At 57.3% G+C, this 18220-nt stretch overlaps 3 protein-coding genes across 3 annotated transcripts; 2 read left to right on the top strand and 1 right to left on the bottom strand.

The window, feature by feature from the left end:
- Positions 1 to 5475: 5475 nt before the first annotated feature.
- Positions 5476 to 9740, top strand: SLC7A3 (solute carrier family 7 member 3; the record flags this gene model as incomplete). Its single annotated transcript, XM_079541964.1, has 11 exons — positions 5476 to 5845; positions 6038 to 6196; positions 6265 to 6445; positions 6553 to 6665; positions 7259 to 7481; positions 7631 to 7770; positions 7850 to 7952; positions 8385 to 8596; positions 8981 to 9147; positions 9369 to 9477; positions 9604 to 9740. 11 exons carry the CDS (start codon positions 5476 to 5478, stop codon positions 9738 to 9740), a joined length of 1914 nt encoding a protein of 637 aa, XP_079398090.1.
- Positions 9741 to 11643: 1903 nt separating this feature from the next.
- LOC306951558 (serine protease 23-like) lies at positions 11644 to 13178 on the top strand (the record flags this gene model as incomplete). The annotated part of the gene is made up of 2 exons (XM_079542078.1): positions 11644 to 11708; positions 12113 to 13178. 2 exons carry the CDS (start codon positions 11644 to 11646, stop codon positions 13176 to 13178), a joined length of 1131 nt encoding a protein of 376 aa, XP_079398204.1.
- A 2864-nt stretch (positions 13179 to 16042) lies between these two features.
- On the bottom strand, positions 16043 to 18020 carry LOC306951514 (nuclear cap-binding protein subunit 2; the record flags this gene model as incomplete). The annotated part of the gene is made up of 4 exons (XM_079542020.1): positions 16043 to 16141; positions 16795 to 16933; positions 17608 to 17789; positions 17934 to 18020. 4 exons carry the CDS (start codon positions 18018 to 18020, stop codon positions 16043 to 16045), a joined length of 507 nt encoding a protein of 168 aa, XP_079398146.1.
- Between the last annotated feature and the right edge of the window lie 200 nt (positions 18021 to 18220).

Below are 18220 nucleotides of genomic sequence, written 5' to 3'. Positions count from 1 at the left end.
CCAGGTCACTCACAGGACAGGGTTTCTGCCTGCTGTCTGGGCGTTCTCTGAGCAGTGCCTGATGCTCTTCATTTTTGTCTCCCGGGTCGTGCTTCAGAATCGCCTCCTCAGGAACCGGTGTGCAATAGGACCCGAGACCTGATGGAAAATGGTGAGAACAAAGAATGGCTGTTTTCAGCATGGATTGCCATAGGAGTGGGTGAGCAGAACAGAGGCTTGGTCCCACGCAGGAATGCAGCCCTTTGCCTGCAGCCTGCTGGGCTCAGCCTGTCCCTGAAGCTTTCCTGGCCAAGTCTGATGGGGTCCTGGGCAGCCTGATGTGGTGGGTGGCAAACGTGTCCATGAAGGAGGGTGGAACTGGGTGATGTTTAAGGTCCCTTTCAACCCAAACTGTTCTGTGACTATTTTTCCTAGCTGCTGAAGGCCAGCTGAAAACCAGCTGCCTGTGATCATGCTGTAATGGGAAGAATCTGCATTTATGTATTGGATTCTGTTGGATTTTATGCCTTTTGCCTGGGGCGTAAGGAGAGGGGCAGCCATTCAGGGCAGCTGGCAGCCTCATGTTGGGGAGTGTCACTCTTCCTGTAGCTCTGTGTCCCCCTGTGCTGGCTGCCCCTTGCATCCTTGTGGGAGCTGCTTTTCCCCACTGTGGGCAGCACCTGAACAGGCCAGGCCAGCAGCAGCTGTGGGGCTGGAGGGGCTCAAAGGCCTTTTGTTCTCCTGTGCAGCTTGTCTGGAGCAGCTCTGTGTCCTGACTGAAGAGAGGCTGGAGGCTGTGGCAGTTACATTTCTAATGAAAACTCTTTCTACAGATAAAGCCGACCAGACGTGGGTGTGTGTGGGGTCCCCTTATCTCAGTGCACTGCACCCTGGCTGTGGGGAGGCAGCCTGTGCTGCGCAGGTAAGAGCCAGCTGTGTGCTGCCCCATGAACTCAATGCACCCTGGGGCTTGGGCTGAAGAGGTGGCAGGCAGTGGAGTGCCCGGGGCTGCCAGTTTCTGAGCTGGCACCTGAGCCTTTCCCTGCTGTTTACACAAGGCCTCGTGCATTTTGCTGCACGCTTTACATCCTCTCTGGTGCTCAGGGCACTGCAGGCTTCTGCTCAGTTAATTTCTAAGGGACTTTTGAGACATTCGCCCCCATATGGCTTGTATCACGGTCACTTTTATACATCCTGACATTTTGGATGTGTCCCAGTATGCGGTCAGGAGAACCTGTGCTGGGGCTGGGCTGCTGCATGGGTCACTGCATCCCCTGACACCCTGCCCTTGCCAGCCTGCAGGTTGCTGGCTGTCCCAGGAGCTGGAGCACACGAAGAAAGAGCTGGAACGAGTGAAAGGGGAGCTAGGTATGTGGGGCTGGCTGCTTTGGGGGTGGAACAGGAGCTCTGCTACTGCCCTAAGAGTTCTGAGGGCGAGGTGTTCGGGCTTAATGCACTGCCTTGCCTCCTTCCCCCAGCTGATAAGACCGCCCAGTGTGAAGCCTATTGTCAGACAATCTCCTCCTTGCAGGCTCAGCTCAGAGCAGCAGGTATGTCCTCTTGCTGGGGTGAGCCCTCGCTTCTGTGCAGGTTGCAGGGATGCTCCGGTGATCCCTTGCTGGGTATCAAAGTCACCAAGGGCTGCTGGGTGGAAGGGACAAAGCTTGCGGCCTGAGTGCTGGGAATGCTGCTCTTGTTCCCCAGGAATCTGTCCAGAAGATGCTGCAGAGGATAAGAACAGCATCTGGGAGAGAAACTGACAGCTTCCCCCAACACACGGGACAGATGGCACAGACTTGTCCAGACACCTGAGCTGCTGGGTGGGTGATATTTTCACAAATGGATGTTTTTAACTCCTTGTATTCAAAATAAAAATGTCTTTTCTTGCAGTGCGCTTGCTGTCTGCTCTTGGAGGGCCAGTGCTCTGTGCTACCTGCTCTTCTCCAAGGGGCTGGGCAGAAAGGAGCTCTTTCTCAGACTTCTGCCAGGCCAGATCTGGGTCTGCTGCATGCAAGGAGGAGGTGGTTGGTGATGGCGGACTGAAGCACAGCCTGGCTGCATGCAGGCCTTTCTGGACAAGTCCAGGTACGTCTGAGAAGGATGCTTGGACACGTGCTGGGGACACCATGGCAGTGAGAGGCAGCTGTGTGAGGAGGTTTCTGCCTTAACCTTGTTCTTGCTGGAAGCGAGAAGAGTCAGTTCTTTCTGATGGCACTGTGGCTTCTGTGGCTGTTAGCTGCTTCTTACCAGTTTAGCTGGTGGTTTGTGTGTAGGGCACAGATGTAGAACATGGGGCTCAGCTCTTCCTCATTCCTGCCTGCGGGTGCGGGAAGCACTGCTTGCAAGCCCTGCCATGCTGCTTTCTACCTGTGGTAGGTTGGCGTGGGTGCCTCATCTGACTGCATGGCATCTGAGTGAGGCCCTGCAGAGCCCTGCTGCGTTGTGCTGGCAGCACCCTGGGGCTGGGCAGGGCAGGTCGGTGTGCTCCTGCTCCCCTCTTGTCTCAGGCTGCTCTTTTTGGCCACCCCTGAGTGTCACAGGCAGCCCCTGTCCCTTCCTGGGGTGGCTGTGTCCCTTCGCTCATGGGACAGCTGCTGGGGATGCTGTCCTCTGCCTCCCACCTCTGCTTTGCTCGTGGGAGGTGATGGGGCTCCAAGGGCTGATTTAGGGCTGCTTCTGCAGAGCTTTTGTCTCCCTTTCTGGCCTGGAGCTGCCTGCACTCCCACATCATGCTGGCTAAGCAAGCGCTGCTGCTGCCTGCCTTCCTGCAGCTCCTGTTGGGACTCGTGCTTGGCTCGCTCTGCACCCCCGGGCTGGAGCAGGGCCCTGCGTTGGATGAGATGAGGCACCGTGAGGATGAACGGGAGCCGTACGGGAGGTGCGGAAACAAGCGGGCGGGCCCGTCCTGTTCCGTGCCCCAAAGCATCATCCGGAGGGCTGCTGTCGTAGAACGATTTCTTGCAACAGCCGAGTCCCAGTGGCGTCAGCCCGGTTCTGTGTGGGTATTTCAGGGGCGGGCATTTCCCCACAGCGCCGTGCCGGGGCTGCCCCGCCGCCGCCCCATTGCTGCCCCCGCAGAGCCGCTGCCCGCGCACCGAAGGGAGCGCGGCTTAAGCGTGGCCGCGCCACGTTGGCTTTGGCAGCCCGGGGGGGGGGGAGGGAGGGGCAGGAAGCACGGCGGGTGCCGGTAGTGAGGCTGCACGGGGCGACCGTACCGACAGCGTGAGTCCGTTTCCTTTCTTACGGGAGCGGCGTGGGGGGCGGAGGGCGCAGTTCATTCATTCGTCTGAGCGGGAAGAGCGAGGTCACCGCCTGCGTCACATCCAAAATGCCGCCTCGCCGTTCCATCGCGTTGAGCTCACGGTTTTTTTTTTTTCCGAGCGCAGCCTTTTGTTTCCCCAACCTCCGGGGCGAGGTGGGGCGGATGGGCCGGGACCCGCAGCACCCTGCCCTGCTGCGAGCCCCCCCGGGAGCTCAGCGCCCTGCATGGGGAGGCTGGCCGCGTTCTAGCAGCGCTGCTGAGCGAACGACACAGCAGTGCCCGATTGCATCAGGAGAGCTTTCCGGGTCGGGGGGGGGAGGGAGGGCTGCCGGGTGCCTCGCTGTTGCCGTAAGGAAAAAGCGGCGTAGCTCCCAGCAGTTCTCCGGCGATGGTTCTTCCCCGTCCCCGCACCGCCTGTTGCTGCCCGTTTCTCCGCCGTGTGCCGGCAGAGGAGCGGTGTGCGCGCAGCCTGGCACCCGTTGCCCGCACGGCACGTGGCCGTCGGGCTGAGCCCCGCCGGACCGAGCTGTGCCCCACGGCGACCCCCCACGACCCCGAGCAGCCCCAGGGCGTGTGGGCTCTGGGAGACCTCAGCCACCCCGACGCGGCAGCCCGCGGGGCAGCACCGCACTGCTGCCGCTCCGCTTTTCCCCTTTGCTTCGGGTTCGGGGCGCTCCGCAGCATCGCAGGGATTCCGGTCCCGTCTTCTTTTTGTTTGTTTTTTTTTTATTTTTCCCCTTTCTTTAAATCTGCCATTTTGGAGGGATCGGTGCAGGCAGGACGGACTGGCCGTGATGTTGGGCGCCCACAGCTCCGCTCAGGGCCGGGATGGATGGACGGGGCGGGCTTCACCTCCGAGCCCGGCGACGGCAGGGGCGGGGCGGGGCGCGGTGGGACGCCGGCTCAGGAGGGGAGGAGGGCTGGATCTCGGCTCGGCGCGCTCTCATCGGGAGAAGCCGCTCTGCTCCTCAACCGTGCGGACAGCGGAGCCGGGGCGGAGCGCGGCGACACCCGAACCGTGCCGGTGAGTCGCTGCGGGCCGGGCGTTTCCGAGCACAACGGGTGCCGCTCCCGTCAGCCCCGCGGTGCGGAGGAGGACGGGCTGCCGTCGGTGTCGGTGCGGGTTGCTGCCCGCCCGTCCGAACGGCGCTGTTAAGGCGCGCTCCGCGCTTCCTGCCCCGCGCCTTCCCGCGCTTTCTGTGCCGCTCCGCGCGGAGAGACGGGACGAGGAAGTTCCGTAGCGACAGCGTGCGGGCGGCGGAGCGGCACAACGGGCTGCCCGGCGACTGCGGGGCTCCTGAGCTGGGGATGTCCAGGACCCGGCTGTAGAACGTGCTGGAGGAACCTGCGTTAGGGCTGGGACTCCGTGACCCCCAAGGTCCTCCCCAAGCCCCGTGATTCTGTCAACGTGGGCATAGAATAGAATTATAGACTCCTAGAATGGCCTGGGTGGAAAAGGATTGGGTTGAGAAGGATCATCTGGTTTCAACCCCCTGCTATGTGCAGGGTTGCCAACCAGCAGACCAGGCTGCCCAGAGCCTTATGTCCCACTCTGTGCCCGTTCCCCACAGGCAGCTCCATGGGGTGTTTGTGATCCAGAGCGTTTTTGGGGATAGCTGAGTGTGGGGCTGGGGGTGGCACATTGAGCCCATGCACGGCCCTGGGGCGCGTGCTGTGTGCGTGCAGGGGATGCGTGCTGGGAGCCTCGAGCTGTGCTCACTGCGTGTCTGGCCATGCATCCCCAGCGAGGCTGCAGTGCTGATGTTGGGAGGAACGAATGCATTCGTGTGACTCAGCCCAGCGCGTTTGGTCTCCCTACCTTTGCTTCTGCGCACACCCACACGCACCTCGTTGGGAGGGTTGTGCCAAGCAGTCAAGTTTGGGCCGATGGGGTGTTGCTCAAAGACAGCGGGGCAAGCTCTGGGATGTGCCCAGGCCCTCGGGGCTGGGACCACACAGTGTTTGTTTAAGGAGCCCATTTTGTGCTGTGGACTCGTGCTGGGTTTGTCTCCGGCTCGCTTTCCTGGTTGTGCAGGTGGGTGTGCAGCCCTGCACTGCTGATCTCCATCCCAGTGATGTGCCTGGGGTTCCATGCCCATGGGTCAGCCAAGGGACTGCTGCTCCTGCGGGGTGGCAGTGGCGTTGCTGCATGCATTCAGCTCCATGAGGGATGCTGAGTTTCACGCTGTTACAACAACTTCTCTTGCAGGGCTTCTGAGCAGCGAGAAGACAAAATGTTCGGGGGAAAAATGAGCAGCCTTGGGAAGAAGCTGATCCGCCGGCGCGTGGTGGACCTGAGCTCCGAGGAGACGCGCTTTGCTCGCTGCCTCTCCACGCTGGATCTCATCGCCCTGGGAGTGGGCAGCACGCTGGGTGCTGGTGTGTACGTGCTGACCGGGGAAGTGGCCAAGGATACGGCCGGTCCATCCATCGTCCTTTGCTTCCTGGTGGCCGCGCTGTCGTCGATACTGGCCGGGCTCTGCTATGCCGAGTTTGGAGCCCGCGTCCCCAAGACCGGCTCTGCCTACCTCTACAGCTATGTCACGGTTGGTGAGATCTGGGCTTTCACCACTGGCTGGAACCTCATCCTGTCCTACGTGATAGGTACGTGGCTCTGCCGGATGGGGCTGGGAAGCGTGGGGCTGGCATGCGTCCCCGTGAGCAGCACCATAGCGGGGCAAGGGAGCAGGGTGCAGGCTGGGTGCTTTGGGGATCCACATGGCTGCGTGATGGGGTTGGTGCTGCTCTGCCTTGTGTGCAGGGCTCGGACCGACAAGCAGCTTTGCTGTTGGCCAGGCACAGCCAGCGTGGCCCGAGCCTGGAGCGCGGCGTTCGACAACATCATCGGCAACCAAATCTCCACCTTCTTCATGAACAAGACCACGCTGCACCTGCCGGGGGTGCTGGCCGAGCGCCCGGACTTCTTTGCGCTGATCCTGATCGCGTTGCTCACTGGTGAGTGTCGGAGCGGCTCGGCGGCACCGCGGTGATGCAGTGCAGCCTGTTCACCCCTTGATCCCCAGCACTGCTGACCTTCGGCGTCAGCGAGTCTGCCCTGGTGAACAAAATCTTCACGGCGGTGAACCTGCTGGTGTTGGCCTTCGTTTTCATCGCCGGCTGCATCAAGGGAGACATCAAGAACTGGCAGCTCACGGTGGAGGATTACATCAACCTCACGCACTCGGATGAGCTGGAGGAGGTCAGGTGAGGACAGTGAGTGTGCCACAATGGAGCCTGGCTAGCGCTGCGTGGCACAGGGCTGGTACCGTGTTGTGTGTTGATGTCCCAGCTGCTGTCCTCCCTTCTTCCAGAATAAAAGCCTTTGGCTCCGGTGGGTTTGTCCCCTTTAAGCTGGAAGGGGTCCTGATGGGTGCTGCCACGTGTTTCTACGCCTTCGTGGGTTTCGACTGCATCGCCACCACAGGTAGGGAATGCCCGGAGCGGGGCAGCTGCTGGAGCTGCTCGGGGAGGAGCGTGGTGCTCCCTGCTGCTGTGGGAACAGCCCGGCCCCAGCTGCACTGCACAAAGCGCCTCGGCTGCCCATATCAAAGGCTCCCTGTGAGGTGTGGTGAGAACGGAGCTGCAGGGAGCCTTCCAGCTGCAGAGCCCAGTGCTGGGAATTGCTGCTGCTTCTGCTTATTTCCTGGCCTCAAGCAATATTAGATTTTTTCTTAAAATGTCGGTTCTGCATGAACTTAGTTGCTCTGGTGTGCGGGGAGCCCTCTTCATTTCCTCTCCTTCCCCCAGGACTGCTCAGCGGGTTGCTGGTACAGGCTGTTCTGCACAGCCTCTGTGCTTCCCTGCAGCCTCCTCCGCTGGCTGCAGAGCCTCTGGTGGGGAGTGCAGTGCTGCAAGGAGAAAAGCTCAAGGCAGAGGGCACCGTGGGTGCATTGCTGCATCGTTACACCAGTGCTTATGCAGAGAGCTGGACTTACCAGGAGCTGCAGGCTGGGGTGTGGGGCTGGGCACAGCCACAAGTATGGATGGGGACAGACTCTGCCTCTTTCCTCCACATAGGGGAGGAAGCCAGGAACCCGCAGCGCTCCATCCCCATCGGCATCATTGTGTCCCTCCTCATCTGCTTTGTGGCCTATTTCGGGGTCTCCGCAGCCCTCACGCTGATGGTTCCCTACTTCCTGCTGAACAAGAAGAGCCCGCTGCCTGAGGCTTTCAAAGCGGTGGGCTGGGAGCCCGCCCGCTATGCTGTTGCCATTGGCTCGCTCTGTGCACTCTCTACCAGGTAGGTCCAACTTCTCTTTGTGGCATCACCCGGCCTAGCACAGGGCTGGGGATACCTGTCCCAGGCTTTGCCCTGTGTGACTTCCATCCTTCCCTGGCACAAGCCAGTTCCTTCCCCACATGACTCTGAGCCACTTCTCCCCACGGCAGCTTGCTGGGCTCCATGTTTCCCATGCCACGTGTGATCTACGCCATGGCGGAGGACGGGCTGCTCTTCAAATTCCTCTCCAGAATCAACAGCCGCACCAAGACTCCTCTCTCGGCCACCATCACCTCAGGGCTGCTCGCAGGTAACACTCCTCATGGCCATCTTGCTCTCAATCGCCCTGCAGCCCAGGGCTGTGCTCATGCTTTCCATCCTCGTTGCAGCGGTGTTGGCCTTCCTGCTTGACCTGAAAGACCTGGTGGACCTCATGTCGATCGGCACACTGCTGGCTTACTCCCTGGTCGCTGTGTGTGTGCTCATCCTCCGGTGGGTGCCATCTCTTATGCCAAGTGTCCCTTCACCACGGTCCCTTGGGTGGATGCACCTTGTAGACAGCGTGGGGCTTGCGGCCACGGCTCAAGCCGTGAAATAAAGCTGCTTGGGGCATCCAGGCACACCATAAAATCATTGAGGTTGGAAAAAAAAAGCTAAGATCTCCAAGTCCAACCCCAACCCACCTCACCATGCCCATCACTGTGTCCCTCAGTGCCACGTTTTCATGATTCTGGAACACCTCCAGGGATGGTGACCCTCCCACCCCCTGGGCAGCTGTGCCATCCATGGGACTGGTGCTTCCCAGCAGGGATTTTGGGGGAGCAGGAGGGGAACGATGGGTGCTACTGTATCCCTGGGGTTGGAACTTACTTCCTCATACTTTGCTGTAGTTCGTGCAGCACTGAGCAGGTTTGCTGTGTGCAGGTACCAGTCTGGGCAACTGAACTCCCCAAAGGCCATGGAGATGCTGGAGCTGAACGGGAATGAGGAGGAGAGAGTTGTGATGAACCCAAACATCGCTGCCACGGGCACCAAACAGAAGGAGACCCTGTCCCTTACAGCACTCTTCAATCCATCTGCAGACACTCCCACAGCGCTCTCAGGGCGCATCGTCTACGTCTGCGTCTCAATCATGGGTGAGTGAGTGGGAGGCAGCGGCTCCTGCATGTCCTGCCACATCGCTGGCTCCTTGCTGTGCCAGGGGCTGGGGCGTGTTGGTCCCTGCAGACTTGGGGAGCTTTGATCAATGGTTTCATTGTGCAGGCAGAGCAGAGCAGCCCAGTAAGGTCTGGGGAAGCGCCAGAACTGGGTTTGAGCCCAGCTGAGCACAGGCTTCACTCTGCTTGCCAGGCTGATGAGCTCCTCCTGGCAAAGTGCTTCCCCAAGGCCTTGGGGTGGGTGTTGGAGGACCTGCATGTAACCAGGAGGAGGGGGTGGCTCAGCCCAGCAGCCCACAGGGTGGCAGGGAGGTCGATACAGCCACGTGCTGTGCAGCATGGTGATGGGCTCTTCTCTTGCAGCTGTGCTGGTAACGATCATCTGCGTGGTGCTGACCCTCAAAGTGAAGGCTCTGAAGGAGGCCAACATTACCTGGATCTTGGTCCTGGTGCTGCTCCTCGTGGCTCTGCTCATCCCCACCATCATCGTTTGGAGGCAGCCACAGAGCAATGCGCGGCTGAACTTCAAGGTGAGTGCAGCCTCCAAGAGCTCTGCACCTCTCTGCACCCAAGGCTGGTGCGGGATCTGCTGGGCTGGCTGCTGGGCTTCCACCACCCAGTAATGCCTGGAGCCCAGAGACACGGCTCTAAGGCATTGCCCTTGGAATGGAAGCACCCAGGTGGCAGAGCATTCCTTCGCCTAGCCAGATCCCTTGGGCATGGCTAAGGTGGCGCATCTTGTCTCTCGCAGGTACCTTTCCTCCCACTCCTTCCACTCTGCAGCATCTTTGTTAACATCCTGCTGATGGTGCAGCTGAGTACCGGCACCTGGGTGCGCTTTGCCATCTGGATGGCTGTGGGTAGGTGTTCCAGAGGGCAGTGTGGTGCCCCGAACCTTGTGGGTATCTCATTTCTCCAGCTTCTGTCTGCTGGTGGCCCGGGGAGGCCGTTCCCTGCCATGTGTCTCATCGCATGAACTTTTGCAGGTTTTATGATATACTTTGGCTATGGCATTCGGAACAGCGTGGAAGGGAAAAATGCAAAAGAGCTTCGAGGTTCCACGACAGAAAACCCTCTACACCACCCCGGGATGGAGCTCAGCCCTGGAGCTGCTGCAATCTGAGAGAGGCTGTGGTTGTGATCAACATCGCTACTCGGAGGACTGTCAGTACTGCAGTGCTGGTACGAGACCACAGACTGCTCAGCACAGCCATCCCTTGGGGCCTGAGCCCGGAGTCTGCCGTGCGCTGCCCTTTCCCCTCGCTGAGCAGGGGTCGTGGAGAGGAGACCCCGGGCTGGGGGAATGCTGGTGGCCCGGGGGCTGCTCCACCCCGCCGAGGGGCAATGACACCGATACGGCCCTCCCAGTGTGAAAGCTGCTGTCACATCCTGCTTCTCCTGCCCACGGGACGCGCGGTGGTACTGTTGTATTTGTGTCAATGCAAGCGTGACTGAAGTTGACCAGTCCTGGTACTGCCCAGTGCCCTACAGCAGCACAGGGCTCAGCACCCGCAGCCCCAATAGAATCCATGCCCGTGCTGAGCCCTGTGCTGCTGGACCCATTCGCTTGGTGTGAACATCACACTCAGCTCCTTGTGATGATGTCTGCAGTGTAGACATGAGTGTCCAACCTTGTATGCCTTGGTACAATTGGAATTTCAGTGTCGATTTTTATACTTATTGAAGTCTAAATGGTTTGTGGTGGTGTTTTGTTTTTTTTTTAAAACTGCTTGGCTCTGTGTTGGTCCAGCTGCATCTCACTTCAATGCCTGTGTCCTGCAGCCTGGGCTGGGGGGCTGGGGCTGTCCTTGCATCTCTATGGGCATCCCATCTCTGATGGGAAACAGTGCTGTGGGGCACCCAGCCCCCTACTCCTGGTCCTCGGGTGTGGGATAGCAGTGGGCTGGGCCCTGTGCCACATGGCAGTGTGTCATCACGACCCAGTGCTGCTGTAAAGACCTCAGAAATAGCCCCTGGGGCTCCCGCTGGGCCTGCGGGGGAGGCACAGCCAGGAACTGGGCCGAAGACGATTTCCCAGATTCCGGCCTGGTCTCAATCAGCCCTGACAGATTATTTTGTGAAATAAATAAACTAATTTAGGGCAGATGGATCTTACGTGGGTTTGGCGTTTCCTGGCAGCAGAGCAGGGTCAGCGCTCGGCCAGCAGGGAGGGCCCCACGGCTCAGCCCCAGGGCTCTGCGGGGAGGAGAGGGGCTGTCACCCCACTGCACCCCACATCCACGTGCACGTCCACGAGCACGGCAGTGCCCACACTTGCTCACGTGGGCAATGCTGTTCCAGCCCCAGGGCAGCATGAAACAGACTTCCACCTCCTTATCCAGCCAGCAGATCGCTGGAGAGGCGGCGATGAGGCCCTGGAGCCTGAGCAAGCTGAAGGCCCTAGGGAAATGCTGCTCCCGCTGCTTTAACTGCTGCCTCGCCGGAGGAGATCCTTCTATAGGGACTGAGATCCTTCCATAGGGACGTGGTGCTCCGTCACATGGAAGGGAGCTGCGGAGATGCTCCTTTTTGGGTGAAGGCATGAACCTTGGCTCATTAACGCCAGGGACGGCTGTGGGGCTTCCCTGGAGCATGGCTCTGCTGGATGAGCCCTGCAGGGGCAGTGGTTGGGGAAATTGGGGATGAGGCCCAGCTGCAGCACGAGGGGTCAGGGTGTGGAGAGCAGAGCTGGTGGCTCTCAGCCTCCCTGCAAAGCTCCACCCCCACTGCCGTGTGACTTTCATAACCCAGCGTGCTGCCACGTGTCTGCACAGACCCCGGCTGCCTTGGGGGACACAGGGCTCATCCTGTGCTCCGGCTGATATGTCCAACTGTGTGCGCTGATGGCAGGATGGGAGCAGAGGGCTGAGCAGTGCAGGGAGCTGGGGCTGTAGAGCCTGTGCCATGGACAAGGGGTGGCCCTGGCACATGGGGTGCAGCAATCCACCTTGGAGTTAACACAGGCTGCCTTGTCCTCGCCGCACTGTGACACCAAATACTTCAACTGAGGTGTAGCCCTGGAGCTCATGCACCTTCCTCTCCCCTGTAGGAACGGGGGGACAGAGCTGTCGTCTCCCTCTGCAGGCAGCAGGTACTGTCACACCTCCCCATCCTCCCCGCGGGTCACCGGGTGTTGCAGCTGCTGGGTGGGATGTGTGGTGCTGGCAGGGCTGAGCCCTGAAATCCAAGAGATCCAAGTCAGAGCAGCAGGACTTGCGGCTTGACGGAGGAAACTCACCCACTCATGGCATTCCTGCAGTACTCCTGCAGCACCGCCGGGCATTGCCATCCAAAAGAGCTGCAGGAGATCAAAGGCTGGGGTAGATTTCTATCATCTTTAGTTAGTCACACAGCTCCAGGCAGCAGCTTAAGCATGCACCACCCAGCAGCTGGTGAGGGGCCACGTGCATGTGATAATCCCCCCAGCCGTGAGCCGCAGCAGGTGGCTGGCTCTAATCGGGCAGGCTTAATGGTCTCCTTGCTTTGCCTTTGCAGGTCCGGAAAGATGACTCGCTGCCAGGTGGTTGCCATCCTCCTGCTTTCCTTCCTTCCCAGGACCGCAGCTGGAAGTTCGCTTCCCACCCTCGTTCCCAGGTCCACAGTGCAGCTGGGCAGAGCGCGGTTCTCGGCCCGGCCCGTGCTGGATTTGGCTACGCGCTGTGACCAGGCGTGTGTCCGCAGGGAGGCCGCCCTGCTGCCCCAGGACTTCCAGGAGTACCTCTTTTATGAGACACTGTACGCCAACGGCACCCGCACTCTCACCACGGTGGAGCTGAGCCCCGGTGAGGGCAGCACGGACAGGAGGTGGCCGAGGAGGCGCATGCGGCGCAAGCGACAGATTTACGGCACGGATGGGCGGTTTTCCATCAGTGGGAACCACTTCCTGATGGATTTCCCCTTCTCCACCACTGTTAAGATCTCCACGGGGTGCACGGGGGTGCTGGTGTCCGAGCAGCACGTCCTCACGGCTGCCCACTGTGTCCACGATGGCCGAGACTACGTGAAGGGTGCCAGGAAGATCAAGGTGGGCTTCCTGATGCCAGCCAATGGCACGGGGAGGCCGGCGATGCGCTGGGCTCGTGTGCGGCGCACGCAGGTGCCCAAGGGTTGGATCCAGAGCCTCAACTCGGTCAGCATGGACTACGATTACGCCCTTTTGGAGCTGCAAAGACCACACCGACGCCCGCACATGGAGCTGACGGTGGCTCCGGCAGCAGAAGAAATGGCTGGGAAGAGGATTCATTTCTCAGGGTTTGACAGCGACCGGCCGGGAGAGCTGGTGTACCGCTTCTGTGGGGTGGAAGATGAGACGACACATCTCATCTACCAGCACTGCGATGCCAGGCCTGGCGCATCCGGCTCTGGGGTGTATGGCAAGGTGTGGGATCCCGTGCGGCACAAGTGGGAGAGGAAGGTGATCGGCGTCTTCTCTGGGCATCAGTGGCTGGAAGTGGGGGGGGAGCAGCACGACTATAACGTTGCTGTTCGCCTGACTGCTCCCAAGTTTGCTCAGATTTGTTATTGGATCAGAGGGGACTGTAAAAGCTGCCAGAATGAATGAGAACCGGAGCTTTCCTCCTCCCCTCCCCAGTGCAGACAGCTCTGAGTGTGGTGTTTGTGAGTGAGAATGAGAGTGAGGAGGAGCATTGCCTGCCAGAACTGCTCCGCTGCTAAACTTAATTCTGTCCCGGAGTGATAGGGTCTCTGCAACACACACGGGATCCAGCGGAGAGACTCAGCTAAGCCTGAAGAGCGTGTAAGCTCTTGTGGTGAACTCAGCATCAGACTTCTTTGCTAGAGAATCAGGTCCGGGCTGTTACCTGCAGCAGGTTAACTGCTAGCAGCTCTTAGAGTCGGTCACTGCATGCCTGTTCCCAGCTGCGCTGTTTCCCTTGGGTCACTTCAGGTGTCTCGGTTTGCTGGCTGTGCTGCCCTGCTCGGCACTGCCCCAGTTCTGTGAGGACAAAGGACTTTTTCTTCTAACGGCGCCTTTGTGTGCCTGATGAAAGATGCCTGAAAAGCAACCCTGGAGCCTGAGGTTTTTGGGCACTGTGCTCCAGCAAGGAGTGCAGCCAGGGCAGGAGGGGCTGCTCCAGCATGCTGGCAGCGCTGGTCTTTGATCACACCCCTGGCAAGGGTGGCTCTTCTGACTGCTGCAGTGTGGTGCCATGTAGGTACCTACGTGCTGCAGCCCAGGCTAAGAGCTGGGATTGCCTACTTACTTGTAAACCTTCTCATCTCTCTTTAATTCTCTGTGGGATGGGTGGCTTTAGAAGGAAGGCATTTACAGCAGCTGTAGTATTTGAGATGGATTCTTTTAAGCAAATACTTGTATTTGAATAAATGTCAGCACAAATCTCTTTGCAAACGTTATGCCGAAAGGGGAACGGTGCACAGCTTGCCAACACTGGTCTGGGACCTGCTGGAGAAGGGAGGTATCTCCCTCCAGGCAAAGATGAGCAGGACAAGCAGACCTGTGCAGAGAAGAAATTGCAGTGTCTTGGGAAGCAGGGACAGACATGCCTGCCACAATCATGGAACAGCCCACGCAGGTGCTCGACTAAACAGATTTCTGCATGTTCTGTCACACACGTAGGAATTACATGACCAACAGCCCATATCAGGGGCAAACCGAGAGCTTGCCTTGTCTCCCTACCTCACATAAATGAGATTCTGTTGCTACCAGAAGAGTTTCACAGCAGATTTCCCTGTTTTTCTCACATCTTCTGCTAGCTGTTTGCCCAAGCAATTTTTCTGTGTAATCCATATCCCCCCAAAGGACCTCATGTGATGCTGTTTTGCCAGGCTGGGCAGACAACTGCTTAGATTTTTCCCTTTAAATTCAGCATCCTGCTCCTTTTCCCTGCATCTCAGGGGGCAGCTCGTATCACAGACTTGTCAACTCTGTCATTTCTTCAGTCAGGTGAGGACTAAACATGCAGCTCCTTCAGGACTTGTGACAGCTGTCAGAATGCAGCAACCTGACTTGCAAAACAAGTAAGTAGGAGACGTTTCAGGACATTAATGCTACCATCCCATCCTCCTCAGTAATGTGAGAGTTAAAGTAATTTAAATGATAATGCCTGGTCTACACGTGGGTGTGCAACATTACAGTATGTATTATCTTGGATGAGACAGCCCATGAACAATTGTGATTACATACTACTGCACAAGGAGCAGCTACTATTACTGACATCATACTAAACCAAATTAGTCAGAATTTAATTTGTCCAATGAAATCACTAACCCTGGCTGGGAGGTTTTGGGGGACGGATCAGTGGAGATTTTAATCTTCTCTGGTCCCTTGTTTGGACCTAGGAAAAATTTAAGAGTATCAGCCATGCTTCTCTTAAATGGGGAAGAAAGTCTGTCATGAACACAGGGAAGGGAGTTTCTGGTTCCTCCTTCTCTGAAATGCACATCACACTTTTGTATTGCTTCATATATATTTCACACTGTGGAACAATTGACAAGATCACAAGCTTTCCTGGAATCTGTTGGTATGAAATGTAAGGATTTCTTACTCAGAGCAGCTATACACTTTATAAGCAGTTGCCTTCTGATATCAGCCATCAGCTATTGCAAAGCAGAAGAGGAAAAGCCAGTAGTAAGGGAAGCCAACAGAAATACAGCAAGACTTGTGCCCTCCTTCAGTATGCTCTCCATTTTGTGTTTGCAAGTGAAAGCAACTTTAAAATACCATCAGGAAATGTTCCCTCCAGCTCTTGTCATGGAGCCAGAGGTTTTGATGAACAGATTGCAACAGGTACAGGACTCACTGTTTATTTAAAAAATTGAAAGAAACTTTTAACAAAATCATGCCAAACAGTGAGGATCTGAAAAAGCAGGCAGCACTGGGGCATCATAAAGAGAAAGGCTCTGCAGGCCATGACCAACCCAAGGGCTAGATGTACAGGCAAGCACTTCCAAGTGGACAGCAAGACCTTGCTCAGCTTCTCTCACACAAATAGTGATACTGCTTTGTAAGCAGATGAGCTTGTAAATTAGAACTCTGAAAGTTCTGTGCATCCCAACAAAGTGCCCGGGCACCCAGAGGGCTCCAACAATGGCACAATTCACAAAATTTTATCTGAGAGCAACCACAGCTGCAATCATGGCTCGGAAGAAGCCAACTGCTTAGCTGTAATGCAGAATGCATCCTAGCATGAGGTGCTTGTGACATGCTGCATTTCTTCTTACCAGAATCCTGCAGTTGTCCATTTGTTTCCCTTGTTGCCCTGTATCAGCACAGAACATCCTCTCTAACCCAGAAGAAAGGGGGAATGAACACATGTATATCCACAGTCTAAGGAGGGTCACCTTTGGCTGGAACTTGGATCTCACTCCCTACCCCAATCCAAAACGCGAGAACACGGCTAGCTCAAGAAGAGCAGAGCCCTCTATGAGCTAACACCCATGAGGCAATTAATAGACTGCAGGCTGTTGATTTGCCTTCTGCATCTGTATAATCTTGCCAAAACCGCCTCTTCCCACATCGTAGTCTGTCCGGTATTCATCTCGCACCTGGAGCAAGGCAGTAACACAGGCGTTAGCACCATGCTAGGCTTCACAGTCATCACCATTTCCTTGCTCAGTAGGTTGAGAAATGAAGTTCAGGTGAGAAGTAGTTTGGCTCAACTTGAAATCCCTTCAAACAATCCACCAGACAGATGGTGCAAGTGACAAATGAAGATACATCTGCTGGCTGATGACTTTTTAGAAGGGAAGCAAAGATCCCCAAATATTTTGATTCAGCTTTGTCATCCAGCTTCCAACCTTCTGAATTGCTAGGCTTGGCCTCCAAAGCATTTCTCCCTTCCCCAGCCCTCCAGAAATCTGGAAGGGAAATCTAGCTTCTAACAGTGCAAACTGATGGGTCATGAGATTGATCTAGAAGTTGCACTCCCTTTCCATTCAAAATCTGCATCATTTAAAGGGCGCTAGCCTGGGACAAGGAGAATCCTGCTTGTACTGTCAGGAATTGTGGGATCCTGTCCGGTTGTAACCATAGTTACACTTCCAGATCTTAATACCAAGGTAGCACTGGCTACCAAAATCACCTAAAATTCATTGCTGGCTCCTTACCGTCTGCGCTTTGTTCTGCATGAGACAAAACGAGCAAAACAGGACTGCCCTAGGGGGATTGCATTCGAGGTCTGAGCTGCTATTGCCTTTACCTGCCCACCAGTCTTTCCTCTTCCATACTGCCGTCCCTCCTTGAATCCTGCATCCCAGTCTGTCCGAACGATGCGATCGTCGAGCCGCGTGCCATTGATAAATCGCATTGCGTGTTCAGCATCTGCTCTCGTGTAATATCTGAAACACACTATAAGGAGAACTAAACCTGCTATTTTGTTGGCTGCGGGGAAAAAAAAGAAACAATAACAAACCATTGTACTGAAGCAGAAGAGCCTTCCCTGCCTTCCAGCCTTTGCTACTTTTCCTGCTCTTTTCTATGGGATCAAAAAGCTGCACTCGTATAAATCCAAGCTTAAAACAGCTCCCTCTCCTTCCTCAGGTTCTGACTGTAATGTTGCTACCTGTACAGACAAGAAATAGCTTTGCATCACTTATTTCACAAGTAGATAAAATAAATTGTTAGAACCTCGCTAAGGGCAAGAAATCTGATGCTTTTTAATACGATATTAAACTCAACTGAATTTGAGCAGGAGGCACCAGGAGAGCTCTGCGGGGACAGCTCACAGCACAGCGTGCACAAACGCATTCCCTGCGCTTGGGAGCAGCGCCACAGATCGCTCTGCTGGTTCTGCAGGTGTGAAGCCAAGGTGAGAACGCAAACACGTGCCCTTAGCTCGGGCCACACAAGGGCTCAGCATCCACGCAGGACCTTCACCCATGGCAGCACAGTACGATTTGGGTGGTGATGGGAATGCAGGCAGCAACGTGCCTGGAAGGAAGCCCTGTGAGTTTCACGCCTTTCAGGGCTTCTGACAGCTGAGCTTACTGCAAGTAGGGATCAGAAAGGATACTCCACAAAGCAGAAGCCGCAGGGTGTTTTCTTGATCTTGTCCAGCCCCATGACGATCCTCTTGACATCGCCGCACTTGGAGAACAGCTCCTGGATCTGCTCTTCGGTGGTGTAGAAGGACAGGTTGCCCACGTACAGCGTGGAGGAGATCTTCAGGAACTTCTCCTGCAGCTTTTTGCTCCCCTGAGGGCAAAGCCGAGCACAGGGCGGGCTCACACCCCGCCGGGCTCACACCCTGCGGTGCCCTCACGGCCCCGCCCCGTCGGCAGCCCCCGAACCGGCCGGGCCCCGCCGCCTCGTGCCCCGCCGCCCCCGCCCCGCGCGCACCCGGAAATGCTGGTCTCGGTAACGGCTGATCTCGCAGTAGGAGTCGCTGTTGAGCCCGCTTAGCGTGGTGTGAAGCAGCCCCGACATCTCTCCCGCGCCAGGCAGGGCCGTGCTCCCAGGATCCTTCCAGAACCGGCGCGGCGCCCACAGGACAGCGGACTAACGGACAGGCCAACCGCCGCGCCGTCTGATTGGCCAGGCGGGGCGGAAAGGCGGGGCGATCGAGCCGAGCAGCCAGTCACCGCGCGTTACTCCTCTCCCGGCCTGCAGCGCGGCGCCGTGGGAGA

The sequence above is a fragment of the Tetrao urogallus genome (genome assembly GCF_951394365.1).
Source record: "Tetrao urogallus genome assembly, chromosome: 13".
Lineage (NCBI taxonomy): Eukaryota > Metazoa > Chordata > Aves > Galliformes > Phasianidae > Tetrao > Tetrao urogallus.
This window is presented reverse-complemented; position numbering and strand designations above follow the sequence as displayed.